This window comes from Bombus flavifrons, chromosome 7 (assembly GCF_040668555.2).
Source record: "Bombus flavifrons isolate JBK064 chromosome 7, iyBomFlav1_principal, whole genome shotgun sequence".
Classification (NCBI taxonomy): domain Eukaryota; kingdom Metazoa; phylum Arthropoda; class Insecta; order Hymenoptera; family Apidae; genus Bombus; species Bombus flavifrons.
This window is the reverse complement of record NC_138448.1, coordinates 8,074,971-8,095,132: the sequence shown is the minus strand read 5'-3', so window position 1 is coordinate 8,095,132 and position 20,162 is coordinate 8,074,971. Positions and strand designations below refer to the sequence as shown.

Sequence of the window (20,162 nt, the reverse complement as noted above, 5' to 3'; positions counted from 1 at the left end):
TCTCTTGCAACTGTTTCAGATTCAGAACTATTTCTGATTCAAAACAACGCAGCAATTTCAGATTTGAAATTTCCCTGCCCTAATAATAACCTCAATAATCCACCATCCTCCGTCGCATTTTCTCTTTCCAAGAAAACAGTGCAACAATTCAGGTTGCCGATTTTTAATTTCCCAACCTCAATGAATTTCAATAATCTACCATCCTCCGTCGAAATTTCCTTTCCCAAAGGGACAAACGCGACAATTTACACCGGCAATACCAATGGAATGCAATCAACTTCGTCGTCCAATTCGATCGTTTCGAAGTTAAAGCAGATTTAGTGGCGAAAACGACGAAGCTACTTTGGCAAGGGTAATAACGCCGGTAATATTACGTTTGCTATTATTAGGTGCGAACTGCTCGTTACACTGTAAACTGCATTCTCGTTTCCTTCGTGTACGTGTGTATATACACATATACATGTACATATATTGTGTATATATATACATACATACTTGTAGCCATGTGCGTGAGGCACACGCAGCCAGCCACTGTGCGCTGAGAACTAATGCCATTGAACATAATTAGCGTTACCCATTATGATCAAAACTTGTAGTCCACGACTGAGGTCTCCGCTGCACGATAAACAGTGAGACAATGTCGATACGTCAACGTTAAGTCAGCTCTCGTAGTTGGGTAATTACGACCGGATAATTATTGGAAACGTTTCGACGCCGAGAGCCTCTGTAAACCACTTCCCTTTCCAATGGTCGACGCGCGATTCCTGTTCGTCCAGTCTCTTCTTTTCGTTTCTGTTTGCTGTCAAGTTTACGTTAGTTTACAAGTAATCGCAAGATATATACTGAATTTTGAGGGGCTTTTTTTCATTTTCTTTAGATGCTTTGCGTTTTATGGCTGAGAATTGGTCGACGAAGAGTTTGTTCATTAATTTTCATTCACCTTTCTTGTTCTGATTTCACGATGCAAAACTTCGCTATGAAAGTTGTTGGTAAGTTTATTTTATCCCGTAATTAGCCAAAGGAACGCCAAATCGTCGACCGAAATTAAATTCTTTGAATTCATTTTCAGATACTCGTATCTTTAGTTTAAGATTGAAAAGTGATTTATGGAGATTTTGTAGATTAATTTTTATCTACTTTTCTTGTTTCTTATTTCGCGATGGAAGAAAGTCTACAACGGAAGTTGATGTTAAATTTATTTTATCTTCTAATTAATCAAAGAAACGTCAAGTCTTAAAGCAAAATTTCAATATTTTAATTAATCACCAAATATTTGAACCTTTAAATGCTTTGTATTTTAAGCTTGAAAATTGATTTACGGGGATTTTCTACATTAATTTTGATCTACTTTTCTTGTTCTTATTTCACGATGAAAACTTCGCGATGAGGGTTGCTGCTAAATTTATTTTATCTTATAATTAATCAAAGGAACTTCAGATCTTCGACCAAAATTCAATTATTTTTATTAATTTTCTGATACTTGAATCTTCAGATGCTTTGTAGTTAGAGGCTATGCAAATTGATTGACGGTCATTTTCTGCATCAATTTCTATCTACTCTTCTTGTTCTTATTTCGCGATGGAAACTTTGCAACGCTAATTGTTGTTAAATTTGTTTCGTCTCATAAACATCCAATTAGTCAAGCAACCATCAACTCTCGCATTAAAATTAGCTTCTTTCCATTAATTTCCAAATATTTGAATCTCAATATTTTCCAAACTATCTCTTCCTTTTTTCTTTTCGTTATATTTACGCTCGATAGAACACACAAGAGAGTGAAACACGAATATAATAGAAAGTTGAAGAGCGAAACATGGGAAAAATAGGGCGTTAGCTGTCCGATATCGTACTGATATCGTTGAAATATTTAAAATTTTTCTTCCCTTCCTGTGAGATGTGTCTTTGCGTGGTTCTTTCGGTAACCGTTCGAACGAGAGGCAGGGTAAAAGTTACCGGGTTGGAATTTCTCTGATTTTTCTTTGATTCCAACGAGCGGTTCGACACAAGCCCGGAATAAATCTAGGCCAGAGTTCGTGAATGCTTTATGACGCGGAAACACCACTCCAGAAGCGAATCTGCTCTCCTCCTAGCTGTCCGCCTGTGTGTGTTTTTATACATGTGTGTGTGTGTGTGTGTGTCTCCTTCGAGTAAATAAGTGGCTCGTCTACCTAGTTTCTCCATCGAGAGAGCGTAAACCACTCTCCTTCCTCCTCCTCCTCTTCTTCATTTTTCTCTTTCACAGGGTATTTTAAACGAATCCTCGATCGCGAGTAAATTAAATAACGCGCAATTAAGTGACACGCGAACCTCATAGTCGAGTTCCTTGTCATCGGAACTCGATTCAGTGGTTCTCATATCGATTTCCAGAGAGAAATGGTTACTGTGTTTATTCGAGTTGACTGCGGATGTTGGCGCGTTCGTGAGAAATTCTCAATATCTGTCGTTTAATCAGGAAAATTAATATTGTCGTCATTGGTGGATAAATAAACTAAATAATTAATAAAATTATTACTATTGCTTAATTAGAAAAATTGAATTATCTATGAGAACTTGAATATTTGGGCGTTTAACACGTATAACACGTTTAGGGGTGAAAGAGGATATCGCGGGATAAAATGAAATAATATCGATCGATATACCGTGGAGTAAATTTTATGCATTTCTTGGATCGATGCAAGAGAACTGTTGGATTACACGTTTCTTTCTCGGAGGTTTCCTCCAACTAACAAAATTATTCATACAACTGAAACATATTTATACATTCACATTGAATTAAAAACGTGATGTCGTTTCCTAATATCATTTTATTCGAACGTTTCTTATTCTCGTCTTTCGTACATTTATTTCTATTAGGCCACGTATAAGAAGAATATTATTGACAAACAACTGTTGCATGTTATAACTCGATATTTCCAGGAAACAAATCTCGAATTATTTTTACATCTTCGCGTTGCTACATGATTCTAAGTTAGTTATATGATAAAGCTGTTGGGAAATGGGATATTGGATCCGATGATTTTCCGGAGTTAATCAGAAATGATTATGGTAGAGGTACACATGTCGATGTCAAAACACACAGCCGCGTTAATTAGAAGCTTGGAGCAACGAGTCCTCGCTACATTCGAGCGTTTAGATAATTAGACACGTGACGCGTTTACACGATGACTGCATCAGAGAAACCTGTTCCTTCGACTAATTCGATCGATGTTGATTTTGCTGTTTCAGTTGGACAGGTTCAAAGAGCCGCCGGCATATGGGCCGATGTGCGATCTGCTCTGGTCGGATCCATTGGAGGACTTCGGCAACGAGAAGAACGCCGAACATTTCTCTCACAACAGCGTTAGGGGTTGTTCATACTTTTACAGGTAAATACACGGCTCCTTTATATGTAGATTAATTATTATATTAAAATATAATACACAATATAGCAATATGCAAAATAATACACTGCTTTCTAGTTAGAGCTAGAAAGAAATTTTATGATAAAATTGACGATGAACGAAAGTTTACGATTTATCTAGAACGATACTTTTTCACGTTAGTGTAATGATGTAGTGGTATAGATTATGTAATTACACAATTTTCTTTACAAATAATCTCACCCTTATGCGTATAGTAACATATAAAATGATCTACTTTCCTTTCGTTGTAATTAACGAGATATCTTAGAAAACAAATGGATAATGAACGATTTCAACTAAATATTTTTCCAGCACCATATTATTTTCATCGCTCTTTTACTCTACTTGTTTGAGTAGAAATATACATGTATATTAGTATGAGTATATATTTTTATATTAACAAATACCAACACATTAATAAATATAAGAAGAAATAACGAGTATATATTTTTCTATTGATATCTACTTTTCTACGTAGAATAGTGGGGAAAATTTGATTTCTTTAAAGAAGAAAATATATGTTTCCAAATGAAGAATGATCCACTGAGAGATGATTTTATATATTTCTCACAACTTGGGTCATATCGTACAATTCATTGTTAGGTGTATCTTTTTCGTGAATTTTTTAATAACGAATTTTTAATTTGCTTTTTGGCTACGCCACTTTATTTCATTAATCTCTCAAAACCATAAAACGTCAGACTATGACTTTGCTAGGCGACGTTAAAAACAACCTACCTCTTTTCATCCCTTATAGAACATTCCCGTCGCTTTTCTGTCCCTGGGAAAATCTCTCATAGCCTTTCACGTTTCTCTTCCACTTTCCCTCGTCCCTTGATCCTATTCACCGAATAATTAGCCAGCCGTTTGTTCGTCGCGAACTCGAAAGCGATCGTGGAACACCAAACGAGTCGGCTTTACAGCAAATTCCGTGTCAACGCCCTCGTCGGCTGACGACATTTTCATTTTTCTTTTACCTTGCTTTATTTTCTACATTTTTCAAAGAAATTAGTAACCAAGCCGTTGATATTTATGAATTTATGGAACGTTTAAAGCTAGGAAAATGCATAGAACACGCAGTGTATGAAAAATATAGGAGGTCTGAAATATAATATTTTATTAATTATAACTAAACTGCGAGTTTTTATCCATTTAAGGGTGTAAAAACATATTAAAGAATAAAATAAAGAAATTTCCGCTATGATATTTAACAATACTAAGGAAATATAGAATATTTGCAATGTAAAAAAATGTCAAATTATATAAATATTTCCGCTCTAATTACGTGTAATATTTAAATTACGTACTAATTAGGTTTATAAAGATATAAATTGCAGTAAACGTCCACACTGTGTGTGTATCAATCGTGTTTTTTTTAACTGATCGTTAAAGCGATCAAATAAAATTTGAGTGGCGGTTCCTTTGACCGAGCTCGATGGAAGTTTTTACAAGTATCAGGAATTCTTTCTGCCACGACATGCGGAAAATCTACTAAGAAAATCGGCGATATAATTCTGACAGGGACAAAGGAAACTTTTGGATCACATTTTGTATCTTTTTAAATTCTTTTGTGTCTCGTTGATAAATGAATGAACAAGAACGAGCGAAAAACTCCACTGGCTGTTGGCGTTTAAATATTAGCATTTTAATAAAGAGATGAACGACTTTTTTTCTACTTTAAAGTAGATCAGCGTTTCATAAGTAGACGTGGGCATCGAAATAGTAATGAACGATAGAAATAACGTAATTGACGACCACACATTGTACCTTGATATTTCATGAAAAATCGATGTATCCGAGTCGAACAATTTTTCACGAGTGCTGCTTGTGATTTCCTACTCGTTTATTTCCGCTTCCGAATCTCGTATATTATCGTATTGCTGCGAATCATTGTTTGCGATTTAATTAAAAGTTTGTAGAAAGTTTCTGAAAACTTTTGAAAAAATACATTTAACTTTTCCGCAGTATTCGATTTAAAAAGTTTCATTCTTTTAATTTTTACTTTTCCTGTTAGATCGGACGACGACTTGGAATTTCAAAAGTATAACACTTGCAGATATTGCAAATGATCGGTTCATGGAAGTAGAATGTACAATAGAATATAACATTTTTATTAAATTTTTCCATTCTGAATATCTGCATGCACGCTTGAGCAGACAACAGGACGCGACGTGACGTTTCAATCGAACGTGTCTCTTCGAATTTCGACTTAAATGAAATTCCTGATGTAACCTCCTCTCATCGAATTTTCACCATGATGTTGAAAGCTACGTGTTTACCAAACTATTAAACCCTTGACATATAATTTGTTTTGTAACTACGCCTATCCAACTTTGTAATGTGTTTGCTTCCAAAATACCTTGGCTACAAATATAAATATGAATATGAATATGAATGACCAAGATACTAGTATTAACTGCATGGTAATTAATTGTTCAAGTAACAAGATATTGTAATAAATCGCTCACTAGTTATCCTATATTTAACACGAAAGTTATTTACTTACTATATTCCTTCATTAACACTAATTTCCCAATTTTGGTTAATATAATAATTTACATAACGTTAGACGAACAAAAGAAATAACTATGAAGGTATAATTTTAAATTTAAATTTCCAAACCAGTCATTTGACCGTGTCTGGTAAGGTTAGTGTTAATTACCCAATATCTAGTACGTAAATTATGATTTTCATATACTTAAACAATCGTTGAACGACGCAATCTTCAGTGCGAATATTTACTCAAAAACTATTTATCTCGTGGTAGATGGTAAAATCACAAGTAGCACGATGACGAATTTTCCAGTCGGCTTGGCCAAACGCGTGCCTTTCCATCGAAGCTCCAATAATTACACGACGACTGATTAGCGTTGTTTACGAACTACGATTTAACTAGGGCACGTTCGGTCTCCGCCGGCAATTAGCCTGGCTAATGAAGGGCAATTGTGTTTCGTTTAAATTCGTTCGCGGCACACAAAGTTGCTTTAGTCGCGAAATCCCAGCCGGTTGTCTGACCATGCGTCGACTCGTTCTACTGAAAGCCATCCACTGTTCTACATTGGCGTCCTCGATAAAGTACATAATTGACGCGAATTTCGGGACAAACCACCATCTATCGACGTACATTCGAAAATAATATTGCTCGTTCGTTCGAAAATATCGGCCACCCGACGCATATACTAAATTATACAATACGATCTGGCTGGACAAATTTGACTCTCTCTCTCTCTTTCTCTCTCTCTCTCTTTGTCTCTCTCTCCCCCTTTCTCAAGAGTCAAACTGGCTGATTTTATTTCTTATGAATTTCATAGTTTTATTGCATACAGTGAGATTCAAAAATGATAATTCCCACATATTTTATATCTTTTCAATTAATTTGCAATTTGTGCAACATATGTGTAAGAGTTGCTGCATGAATTTCGGGTCTTTAAGGTGCATACTCGCTTTTGACACATATCGTAGATACTTTCATGTGTTCATTTATCTTCGGAAGACATACGTATGTGATAATAGATTTTTAAATAAATTTAAGAAAGTAGTGTTCGTAACATCGTCGCTTTTGTCTAGTTCTTTCAATGATTTTAACGTAGTTGCTGAATGGTTTACTTGTTAACAATTATGGTTTACTTGTGACATTACTATGGTTTACTTGTTGACATTTTCGTGAATTTTTGGGTATATCGAGACTTTGGATGTTCCGAGACGCTATGTATGATTTTGGATTAAAATTAATTGACGTTTGAAGATCTTTATGGAATTTCTCCCTCTTTTTCTTCTTTTTTAGGAAGTTAGTTTAAGAAAATTATTTTCCAGAAGATTTCTCCGAATCCGGACATGGTTAACAGCGTTCCGAAGGCTGTTACGACAGCCAGCATCGCTGGCGTCTACGTTGAACACGACCGGTGTGTTCGTGTAAACAAATTAAGCGCTAGACGTCAGTCGACTGACCTTTTTCGCGCGCCTATAACTGACGTGGCCAAGGGCCGCGAGAAACGTTCGAGCCAAGGTAAAGGCAAGGCCGCAAACTACCTTTAAGCACCGTTCACAACGACCGCAGTGACCAATTAAACCACTGAAAAGTCACACTGATTAACTGCATAAATTATAAAAGTAAAGAACAATTATTCATTTACAGTTATTCGCGCCACTTCTCTCAAACAAATATCTTTATAGAAATAAGTCATTCGCTCTTTGAACGTTTAGATACTAATTACGCTAATTACGCAAATATTAAAATCGAATATTTATTAAATGTGAAATTCATTAGTTTCACCTGTGAAAAATCAATTCCAATTATGTATGGATGAAAAATAACCATATGATTTAATATTCATATTCCTATAAATCTCATATTAATTCGTGAAAATAATATTCATAATTAAATTATCAAAGGTATAAAATTTTTCTGTTAACGAAGGGGCTATTTTGGTTTAATATCGAAATTCAAGTCACACAGGGTTTTATGATGGATTCTACATAGCTCATTATTTCAGGTACCGCGATGCGTCATTAATTATGGGCGATACGAGCGGATTTATGAGAGCACTGAATCGTTGTTCGCCATTAAAACTACGAGCGCGTCGTTTCATACAAATTGCACATTCGCCGGAAGCTGATGGCCCTGTGGGATAGTTATCGTGCTAAAAGCCACTGCTTCGTGACATTCGTTTCCACATATAATTACCAAAGATTTTTAACAATTCCTTTTTCTTTCCTAATCTCGCCATTCACGAAATTTATTTCCAACTTCAACTACGATCTACGATCTTACATAATTTCTACTTGAAAAATAGCTACTCAAGCTATAGCGTTTATTTAACTGTAAAACGTTAGAACTGTGAGTAAAGTAGACTTTTATTTTTACTACTTCTGACAAATTGAAATACTCTTTGCTATTTATCATTTTTTGGATTATCTTAAAAAACGAAAATACTGCTTGCGATGAAAATATAGAATAAGCAATTGAAGGTAAATAGTACGAATAATTACCATTGTATGGTCATTAACAAGTTCGCTAACTAAAAATAAATGAGACTTCTAAATTTTCACTCGACTCTGATATAAAAATTGGAGAAAAGAGTATACAACATTTCTGTTCAATAATATCATTATTAATATTCGTGAAATGTTCAGTGCAGATAATATAGCAGTTACTTTAACAAAATTGCTTTATCAACTTACACTCAATGATTTTCTCTGTAATCCCATTTACATTTGAAACAAAAATATACAATGTCCCAGTACAGTGATAGAGAGATTACGCACAGCTATAGCAACGAAAATTGAATAATTTCGAATTTTAATCCCGTTTAATTCCGTGTACATCGATCCTCGAATCGTCATCCATATTCATAATGATAAATTTACTTAAAAAGAAAAACAAACTGACGACGACAAAAACAATATAAATACCAGGAATTATCCGTACAACGCGCGAGAGTAAAACATATTAACACATCGTTGATCGGTTATTTTACACAAAAAACTAACGCGTGCTATTTTATATAAAATCGAACAACTCAACTTTATGCACGAGAGACACGAGTTCACCCGTGACCGGTCAACAATGTGTTAACACGCTCGATCAAGCTTATTAACTAATTGATTCGTCCGCGATCCGTTTCTCTCTTTCCGCCCCGGATCGCTCGCGCGAGCGTGGACGATCGATTCGCGAGATGACCCCCGTCAGATGCTGACGATTTATCGGCCGCATTATAATTTATAAACGCTCTTGGCCCGTGCCTCTGTTATCGTGCTCGATCGCCGGATAAAATTACTCCGCCGCGAGAGGGAAAAAGTCGGACAAAGACGGCGAGAAGAAGAGAGAAGGAGTTATCGTGAAATTTCGCGTGCTGCCTCGCGTGCGGCTTGCAGCACACCCCAGTAAAATTGTCGAGAACGTTTTAAGCCTCCCTTGCACCGTACTTCCGGCCAACCTTCGAACCAATTTCACGTACGTGGATCCGTCGATGGCTCGTTGTTGTCGTACTAATCTACTTTGAGTTTCATTTAAATAATTCCAATGTTTCGAATCGTTTACAGTCTGTTTTTGGGGTGTAGGACATTTCTGAAAAGTTTTAAGAAATGGTCTGCTGGTGTTGGATGGTTTTTTTTTTCATTTCTTCCGGCGATTTTTTATTCGTTTCTGGTTCAACAGAGAAGTCTTTTGATGACGTTGAAATAGGAAATTTTGGATAAATTTTCTAAAAATTTGAAAGGGAAGACTTCTACCCTCAGACAATGTCTTCGCTCTTTCTCGGTTCTTCTTTCGCGATTGAATTTTTGAAAACAGGAAATTGTTGATGAATTTGTAGAAAATTTCGAAGGGCAGACCTCTCCTAATGTTAAGCAATATTTTCATTTTCTCTGGCAAATTTCTGTTCGTCTCCGGTTCTTCTTCTTTCGAGACTCGATTCTTGAAAATGGGAAATTTTGAATGAATTTTTTAAAAAATCGAAAGGGAAAACACCCAACGCTAATCTAATCTTCGTTTTTTCTTTTCCTTTTTTTAAGTAGTTTCGGATAATGAACATAATAAATATAAGAGTATGTATAAAAATGAATAGAGAAATATATATTAGAATAAATATAGACAGTCATAAGAAAATAAAAAGTAGGACTTCCACATCGTTAGGTCAGCTTCTGCATTCTCGTCGCTCTAATGTGAAACGCAAGAAACTCTCGTTCGAGGTTTTACAACGGACCAACAATAGTTTTGGCAACGGAAGCGACCGTAAAAGCTGACACTAGAATTTCCGCTAAAATTAAATGCGTTTTCGGTGTAAACGGTGTGCCACGATAAATCATCGTGTCATAGACTGGCGATAAAACGCGCAATATTTTGCCCATGACACAATTCCATCGAATCTGACAGTCGACAGATAGTTCGCGCTCGTCGAAAAGCTGTCGTGCTTTCCTATTGGATACGAGGCTGTTACACCCGTGTAATCTCTCTGTACCCGATTTTGTCGAATTTCGATCGATATAAATTATATTTCAACTAGTTCGCGACGTCTTTGTAAAGTCACCACAGGCTTCGTGTAGTCTCAATTCTACCAGCTTTCGAAACACGTGCTCGGCATATGGAATTTCTCAGCCAAAATAGCTATGGTTTCCTACAATTTTGCATCTATGAACGATACGAAGAGTTTAAATTAATACAAATGAATAGGAAAGTTCACGTTTAAAATTTAGATTTTGAAGATTTTGAAAATTTCCAACTTTTAGCATCCTCGAGTCTGTAATAAATGTTTACTATTGTAGTAAGTATTGACAAATTTGGTAAACGGTAAACCAAATTTGATTCTTTGGCATTTTGATAAATTTCGTAAATTTCACCTGATACCTTTTTTCATCAAATTCTTCATATTATACAGGGTGGTTGGTAACTGGTGGTACAAGCGGAAAGAGGGTGATTCTACACGAAATAAGAAGTCGAAAATAAAGAATAGAAATTTTCTTTCTAATTTTTTTTTTTTTTTTTTAATTTTTCCATCGAAACAACGATTTACAGTGAGATCCGTTATAACGTACCGCACGCGTACCGAGCGAAAATTCAAAGTCGATTTTCTCGAAAACAAAGCCTCAAAGAAAAAATTTTTATTCTATATTTTCGACTTCTCTTTTCGCGTAGAATCACCCCCTTCCCACTTGTACCACCAGTTACCAACCACCCTGTATATTTGTAATTTATATCCTCTTTGTTACATATGAAACATCGAATTAAACAATCTTTGAACGATCGCGTAACTTTTTCCAACTTTTGAGCAAATTCTATAGCCGATAATGTAATGACCTTGAAGCAGAAATTTAAGTTCTGTACATACTGTTTAACATAATTCGGTAATCTTCAGAGAAACTCGGCCATAAACCGACTAATTAGCGAGGCAAGGTAATCGAAAAGGTTGTCACGCGTTTCACGTGACCCGTACGAACGAATGAAGGTCACTGCGTTTACAAGGGTGAAATAGAACGCGGAGAAGAAGTAGGATAGACGGTTCACACGCGAGCTTTTTACGAGTCTGCCTTTCGAGATCCTACGACGACGCGGAGGTGCACCAGCCATCTCGAACGATTTCTTTATAGCGCCACGGCCATTACGGGATTACCATTGTACTGTTCGTGTTGTATTCACTAAAGAATCCCGCGAATATTATCATCGCAACGAACCGTGCTTACCTATTTTATATCGCAAGAGTTGCGAGCAATTTTTCATCACCCTTCCTCGTCCTACCGAACTTCCTCTTTAACCGTGTCGTTAATGGAAATTTACTATTATTCTTGCCTCGAATATTATTCTCTCTTTTAACGCTCGGTGTAATTTGCATTTTTTGCAATTATCGCGTGCCTCTGAAAAGCCCCTTTGCCCTGGCCAGCCATATTCAACATCTTATCGTAGTTAATTTATGTTCAATAGGTTAAATATTTACTAGAGCGTACACGGGGGCTTAGAAATTGCGCGTGTTATAGGAAACCTTCTGAAATTTCATTCGCACTATTACGAGACTTGGCTATCATGATTGTATTGGGAAAGTTTGGAACAAATTTGAAAATATTCGTATATGTAAATAAAAAGATGAATACGTGAATATGTGAACATGCTTCATACGATCTACGTATGAACATGATCTAGATGTAGATAAAAATATTTGTAAAATTTGAAACGAGATTGGAAATACTCGTATACGAAGAAATTATAAGATATTTGGCATAGCAAAGGTAACAAAAGTATTTAAACAGTCGATAATTCATTATATTAATAAATTTCAATATTCTTTAGGGTTATACCTAACACTTGTTACATGCTTCAGCTGGCTGTAATATGTACTTCCTAATTCTTTAATAAGTATTGCAATAAATATCTTGTAATGTCTATATATATTTTTCAGATTGATTAGGCTTAGGGTCATGTTTTAAATTTCATCAACGTATTTTGCTACAGTGCTAATGAAATTTCTGAATGCTTTACATAACATGTAGAATACGGACGTAGAAGTAAGTTTTGTACTGTAAATGTTCAAACATATTGTTGAGCGTATTTCTATCAAATTAAGCTTTGATACAAAGGAATCCATTTTATGTATTAAATGGTAGAAGGAATGGAATCAGTAGAACTGGAAAAGATTAAAATAGTAATTATGATATTATGTTAGTAACTCTATAGTAACAAAAATGTGAAATATGCAAATCTCCATAATTTACAACTTTTACACGTCGACCAGCCTGTGCATCGACCAAACTAAAAAAAACTTTAGAGGGAGAATTTTATTTTCTCCTTTTCTTTCCCCTGTTACTTTCACCACCTTCATAAATATGTAGAACCTTTTTCTACCACTCTCACTTGAAATCAACCTAAATAGAATTCCATTTACGTGATCGGAGAAAGAATTCATATGTCTGCAGTTCATATAATAGAAAATCACTGATTCTCCCAACAACCTATGGCTTCTCGTTCAAATAATAGGAATTCGTGTTCAGTCAAGTGGATTCAATCATCAGCGGTTCACTTAATACGATGTTAATACAAATTTAGTTTCGATGCATGAAATTCGGATAATTTGAAGATCTATTATCACGAGAACCTTTGGTCGTTCTATAAACTATTCCAAGCAATCGATAAATAAAACAGTATCATATCGCGATCTTTTTCGAAATTTTATCGCCTTTTGTTTACGAAAAGAAATTTTCATTGCGGACATTCGATAAATTAGGAAACCGGGAGGAAGAATTTTTGACAGATTTTGCAACATATAAATATCATATCATATCAAAGTTTCATATTTTATCTTTTATCATCTGTTTGGATTTGTGCATTATCGAAATTTAAACGCTGCGAGAATATAAGTAGCAAACGCATAGAGAATAAGACTTATAAGAGGTATGTACATTCTTATGTCAAGTTTAAGTTGTAGATTTTAAGTCTAAATGTTATGTACGAGAGATGATAAACTTGATTGTTGGAAAAGTAGACCGTAAGGATAAACCAAAGAGAAATGTAACTGGAAGGCTATCTCTGAGGGGAAGGAGGACCATGAAAGATAAATAGAGAATAAATCTTACATTTTATATTCAATACAATTCATATTTTTCGCGATTTTCTTCGAAATTCTATAGCCGATCGTAAAGAGGAGTTTTGTACCTGGAGAATTTGGCAAACGGCAGAAAACATTTCTATCGAGTTGAATTTTTGATAAATTTAACATATTCTATAGACATTTCCCATTTTTGAATTCTGTCGCTGTGAAGAAAAATATTGCATGTAAAAAGAAAATTTGATTTCGGAAAACAATACGATTTGAGGAAACAATACGAGAGAAAGGATTTCTATTGAGTCGAATCTCTGGTAGATTCGATGTGTTCTACAACGATTGCGCGAATTGAATTCTGAATTCTATCGCTTTGTGTGTGTGTATGTATAAACGTAAAAAGAAATTTTGTATTTCGCAAGACAAGAGAACAATTTTCACATATTTCTCGAGATACAAAGTGAATTAATTTGTTTGTTTGTTGTCACAGTTACGCGGCGTGCTGCGATTTTCTGCAAAACAACAACCTGCTCAGCATCATAAGGGCGCACGAGGCTCAGGATGCGGGCTATCGCATGTACCGCAAATCTCAGACGACGGGTTTCCCGTCGCTAATCACCATCTTCAGCGCGCCCAACTACCTCGACGTTTACAACAACAAGGTGAGACGTCGACTACTTGAAAATTGTATAAGAAAAAAGAAAATTGTACGGTTGATCGTAGAGTATTTCTTGGAGAATTTATTTTGTACAACATATAAAAATAAATTTTTCTTATTTACAATTGCAGGCAGCTGTACTGAAATACGAGAACAACGTGATGAACATCAGGCAGTTCAATTGTTCACCGCATCCCTATTGGTTGCCCAATTTCATGGACGTCTTTACGTGGTCTTTGCCATTTGTAGGTGAAAAAGGTAAGTGAATGATTTTGCATATATATCAGAAAATTAAATAATTATCTATACCAAATGCCAATTATACTTGTGCAATGCTTATTATGCCTCATTATAGCTAATTCTCCACAGTGAGATTATTTAATGCATATATTTAATAAAATTAAATAATAATCTAATATGATATATCAATTATTAAGAATATTAATTACACGACTAATTCTCCGTAATTAAGATTAATTTTCTGGTATTCATATAAAAAAATTAAATAATCCATATAACATATAATATTTTATTAATATGTCGTTTAATTATTATACGTAGTTTCATTCGCCTTGTAAAAAATGTTCATTTTCAAAGAAACTTTCCAAATTTTACAATATATTCTAGCATATAATTATCGTATATAATTTAATCAGTTGAACTGTCGCAATTAATTATTCCGTGCTTTGTCTCTCAATTTCACAGTCACAGAAATGTTGGTGAACGTGTTGAGCATCTGCTCGGACGACGAGCTCATGAGCGACGGAGACGACGGGCTCGAAGAAGGTAATGTCCACTATCACATTGCTCGCCCCCGTTCTTCTTTTAATACGACCACGTTTCTTGCAGAGATTCTTCTTTCTCTCTCTATCTATTTACCTTTACATATTTATATAAATATTCTTCTTCTTATTTCTTTCAAATCGATATCCACTGGTCCCTCTTACATCGTGATCAGAGTGATCCCATTTGTGCGGCACGTTTGATGCTTGAACGATTAACCGATTGAAGGGAATGTTTATGTTTCCAATTCCCATTGCCGTATTTTTTCCCTATTTTTGTTAAGAAAAATACGCAAAAGATATTATCTTTCTGTTAAAAAAGCAAGAAGCGTTATCTTGAATATTATTATTTTTTTATTTTAATATCGTTATTACGAAATAAAAGTTGTAGAAAAATATGCTTCTACGATTTTTCTTTTTCTTTTCTTTTTCTTTTTTAATGCATTTTTAATCTCATTAGTTTTTGAGTTAATTCAAAGAAACAATAACTTGAAAGAAAGAATGATTTTAGCTTAGACTTTTAGTTCCGACTATTTATCGGTGAAATCTAACGTGCTCTAGACACGATTTAAGAGAGGCCATGTTGAACGCTCGGGAACGCGAGGATTCATCTCTTTACCATGCGTTAAAGTCTCAATAGCGAGATAACGAGAGTGACGCGTGGTTCCCTTGATTTTTTATTCCTTTTTTTTTTTTTTTTTTAGAGGGAAATAGGGGAATCGTCGCGTTCAACCGAATGGAAGATCGATCGCGTGACCGCAAAGAATTTAAAAAAAACAAGAGTTATCTTCACTTTTTTCAATCTATTTTATTCACACTTTTTTCGATCCAGCTTCGATCCGCACTTCGCTTACGAGGGATATTCTTCGAGTGCTGTTCACTTTTATTTCGCTTCTGATTAATGTTAAATTTTTTATCTATCTTAATTATAAATTTTTTCTATTATATGAAATAATATACAGTACCTTTAAGTGACGAAGAAAGGGCAAAGTTTTGTAATAAAAAATGTTCCTCGTTAATCGACGTGAGGAATAAAACTCTTTAAAAATTCGACACGTTTCTTGTTATCGAATCATTTCCTTCTCGTCGTTGAGTTGTCTTAAAAACATACAAATAGTTTTTTAAAATATGAACCTCTCAGAAGACGAACTGATCAACTTAATTCTCGTTCTTTTTTTTTTTTTTTTTTAATTTTCACTTTCGTTGCCTAGGTACATGATTGGTATTCAATATCAATTTCAAAAATCAAATGATTTACTTCCATAAATTCGTTTAGCTCAAGCTGATAATATACAGACTCCATTGCAATTTCTGGAGTTGATCAGCAAGACTTTTGAATCATTCGTATAGTAGAAAATAAAATTTGAAAGTATATCATCGCGTCTTGATATTTCTTTAAAAATAAACGAAAACAGATTTCGAACTTTTACAAGACAACTCAGTGTAACAATTTTCTCTATTCTCTTCGAAAGCTTTTACTTCTCGTAAAAAGGCTATCTTGTGTCAGAATCTGAACATTTTTTAATTAAGCTTTGCCGCCACGCCTCGATCCGCCAATCGCAGAAAAGAAAAAATGAATTGCAGACGAAAAAGCTGCACCCACTCCATACTATATATATGTATAATACTTCCGAATTATTTCTTCTCGATTTTACTCGAATCACATCTTTCGTTCTACCGTAACCACTCAGCCACGGCCGCACCTATATTTTCTTTCTCAAAAAATTTCATCTTTACTCGGCGTTGAAAAACGAAATGTGCTTCACGAAAAAAGAAAAAAACAAGTAACAATGAAAAGAAAGAAAAACGAGAACAAATAGTTTCAAGGAACGAACGATCGAAACAACGATCGAACGCAAGGAAAATCGCGCGCGGCAACATTACCACGACGAGATAAATCGTCAGGGCGAACTTCGATAATCTATTATAGAAATATTCCCCTTATGATCCCCCTTTTCACCCTTTCTATCACCCCCAAAAAATTAATTAACATGTTATATATATAACATGTTAATTATCGTGAAATTAAGATATAAACACGAAAGAAAGATTTCATAGAGATAAGCAAGATTAAAAAAAGTCGAATATCCTAAAAACAAAAAGAACGTCCCATATCCTGCGAGTCTCGACTTTCAAAGGAAGATTTTGAATTTTCTTTCTGTTTCCATTTTCACCCGCTGCACGGACAGATGGTAAGAAGCGCCACTCGACTCTTCTAATCGTCACATTATTAAGAGCTTCATTATATATTTGATCATTGATTTTTTTAGCTATATATATTGTTCTTTTTCCATTAGATAGTTTCGGTGTATCGAAATTTATTTCTCTCTCTCTCTCTCTCTTTCTCACTCCTTATCTGTTTTCTTGTTACTATTGGATTCTATTTCTGTTCTACCCCTCACTATTTTCTTTTTTCGTCTTTTCTATTCTTCTTTTCCCTTACTTCGTTTATATACGTATATACATACATCATATAAATATACGTGTGTGTGTGTATATATACATATTTTCCTTTCGTGTTTGTACGTTCTTTCGGTTCCTCTTTTTCTCCTTTTATCGAGGAACAGAGGGTAAAGGAGCAAGAAATATCACACAGACGTGAAAAAGGAGCGAAAATATCAGAGTAATCGAAGAAACGGAAAGAAGATTTAGAAACGAGAAATTTTTGTTTTTGGTTCTCTAGAAAAGTATACACGAAATTTACACACTTCCGTGAGAAACGTATACTTTGCGATTTCTACGGTTTTTCATTTTTCATTTGTCTTTTTTTTTCCTTTTTTCGTATCTTTCTCCTTCGATCGAATCATAAATGCGCATTTTCTACGTACGAATTCTTCATTTTCAACTGTTACATCTTTCTCTATCCATGTTTCGCGGTTCGTAACACATCTTCTCGCATCAAGGTACGACAGATTTTTTCTACATTTTTTCTAGCTCTCTTTTTTTGTATCTTCTTTCTAATCCTCTCTCTCTCTCTCTCTCTCTCTCTCTATATATATATATATATATATATATATCTTATTTGTCTTTATATATATTTATCTATTCTTTGTTTTCACTCCTTCGATTAAATATAAATATATTTTACGTTACTTCAATGGCACACAATCTAAATTATCGTCGTTGTCACCGGTAGAATTGACCATTTTTCTGCATCGTTACGATCATTTAGAAGATATTTTTCTGTCACCTTTGATTCGGTGCATCCATTCAAGATGGTGCTTCAAGAACGTTCTTTCATTTTCTTGTATCAATCTACAACTGTTATCGTTTCGTCATAATTGTTGGCCGTAATAGATTTTTGGTAAATTTTAATCTGTATTGTATCATTATATCTTGTATAACAAATATCAATGACGATGTTTATCATATAAAACGCAAGATACAGGTTAACTTGTGCCAAACTATTCTGCATCACCTGCGATACCAACGATACCAATTGAATATTAAAATGTCATCAGAAATAGTAGATTATAGCCTGACTGGAATCTGCTGCGCTAAATCAAGGTCACTCCACTTTAGTTTGACTAGATACAGTGTTACTAAATACAAAGTATTTTCAAAACAGAAATTTCCAGCTTTAGGAGTTCAAAGGAGTAAAGGAACCTTTATTAAGCCATCAATTAATTTTTTATCCCTCCTTTATTTATCTTTTATTTGATAATAACAAGGTCATCTGTTTAGTATCTCGCGTTGACAAGACTAAAAACAAGGACGATGAAAAAGCGCCGAAACGACAACACAAGAATATTTTGTTCAATAAGAACTGGCAAGTTGATACTTGAGTGTCGTAAAAAAAGTATTGAGCAGCAGTGAACGCGAAACTCAACCGCGCCATCTTGAATGCTGCGTTCACGCATGCGTGAACCAACCGATCGTCGATTTTGCACGAAATCGACGTTCGAAAGTTCGCCACGTACCTATTGATGTGTTCTAATCTTCAGTCTCCACATATTTGCACCTCCTCTTTTCTCACTTTTTTTTCATTTCTATTTCTCCGATCTCTTAAGTCGAGGATCCACCGGAAAACTGAGTTAAGTTACACTATGCTGAGTTGAAAAATATTTGCTTCGATGCGTAGTATACGTAGCCTTTTCCACTGAACTTGTGCTATCAGCTTAGATGGAAACGCTTGCGCGTATTATGTATTGGAGGAAAAATAATTTTTTCACTCGGCGTAGCTGTCGCTTAACCTCCCGGTGGTCCTTGGCTTTAAACGTCCACTCGATGCCACTTTACATATACCATCTTCTTAATCAAGTTCTCCGGAGCCGATTTATTCTTACTTTCGCTCTCTTTCTCTCGTATCACTTCTCTGTTATCCCAAGAATTCACTTCTAAATTCCACGCGCACTCTCTGTTCTTTTTCTCATCTCCATCTCCGTTTCTCGGTTTCGTACATGCCGCGTCCTAAAATTCCCTCGGTACACGTGCACCGATCGCTAAAAGACACCCCTTGGACTCTGGAGAATAGCTGTTTCCCGATCGATGATTTTAATTCAGATCGTTCACAATTTGCTACGTATTCGCGGCGTATCTCATTCGTCTCGATCAGAGATACGTATTACGTTTGATGAAAGTAATTTATTGAAGATTGGTAGGATATAGATGTAGGTTTGAGGATAAATGGCGGGTTCTGGGTGCCTGATGAGTATGGATGAACCTGTCTAACGTGTTTGACAGGTTATTCTCAAATATGATACATCGGGATGATACATCAGATGTTTAGTTTATTGCGTTATTAGAGGTCCTGGATTTGTTGGGTTAATAGTTTAAGAGTTAGATAATCGATGTGCTGCGACCTTCCAGTTGTCCCGGGCATGCTCGTCATTTGCTTCGCACTGGTTCAATGTACAAGATTTCGGATGACGATTTTGCATCGTCCGCGATTTTCAAGTTGCGCTAAGTTTCTAAAATTACTCTGAGTATGATTGATCGACACTTAACTCCTTGCCTTATGCCAAACGCTATCAGAAACTGGATAGTTTCGTTCTTGTCCGTATGATTATTTTGCGAACAATCTGCTATTATAATCGTCCGATTAGCTACATATACATGAATTTACAAAATTTCACTTACGATATTAGAAGTCAGAAACTGTCCTGAAAAATGTCTGACGACCATAATCCTAAGTAGCGTGTATATAGAGATCTTTGCGACGAACAACCATAATTGCGTCTAGCTACTAAACGTAGATAAATGAGAGAAATTGGCAAATAAAGCAAACCTTTTCGAACAAGTCTACAACGTTTATCGACTACCAAACGAACGAATATGTATCAACCGAATACTCGAA

At 35.1% G+C, this 20,162-nt stretch overlaps 1 protein-coding gene across 4 annotated transcripts in view; it reads left to right on the top strand.

The window, feature by feature from the left end:
• The window catches only part of LOC138181894 (serine/threonine-protein phosphatase 2B catalytic subunit 2), a 242,785-nt gene that overhangs the window by 184,735 nt on the left and 37,888 nt on the right, over positions 1–20,162 (top strand). For all 4 annotated transcript variants that reach the window (XR_011173630.1, XR_011173629.1, XR_011173628.1 and 1 more), the window contains exons 6-9: positions 3,226–3,365; positions 13,917–14,088; positions 14,216–14,342; positions 14,790–14,870. Coding sequence is in view for 1 of the 4 variants with exons in the window: in XM_069117275.1 (XP_068973376.1) it covers positions 3,226–3,365; positions 13,917–14,088; positions 14,216–14,342; positions 14,790–14,870 (520 nt within the window). In the remaining 3 variants the exon portion in view is untranslated. The remainder of the gene's footprint in view (positions 1–3,225; positions 3,366–13,916; positions 14,089–14,215; positions 14,343–14,789; positions 14,871–20,162) is intronic.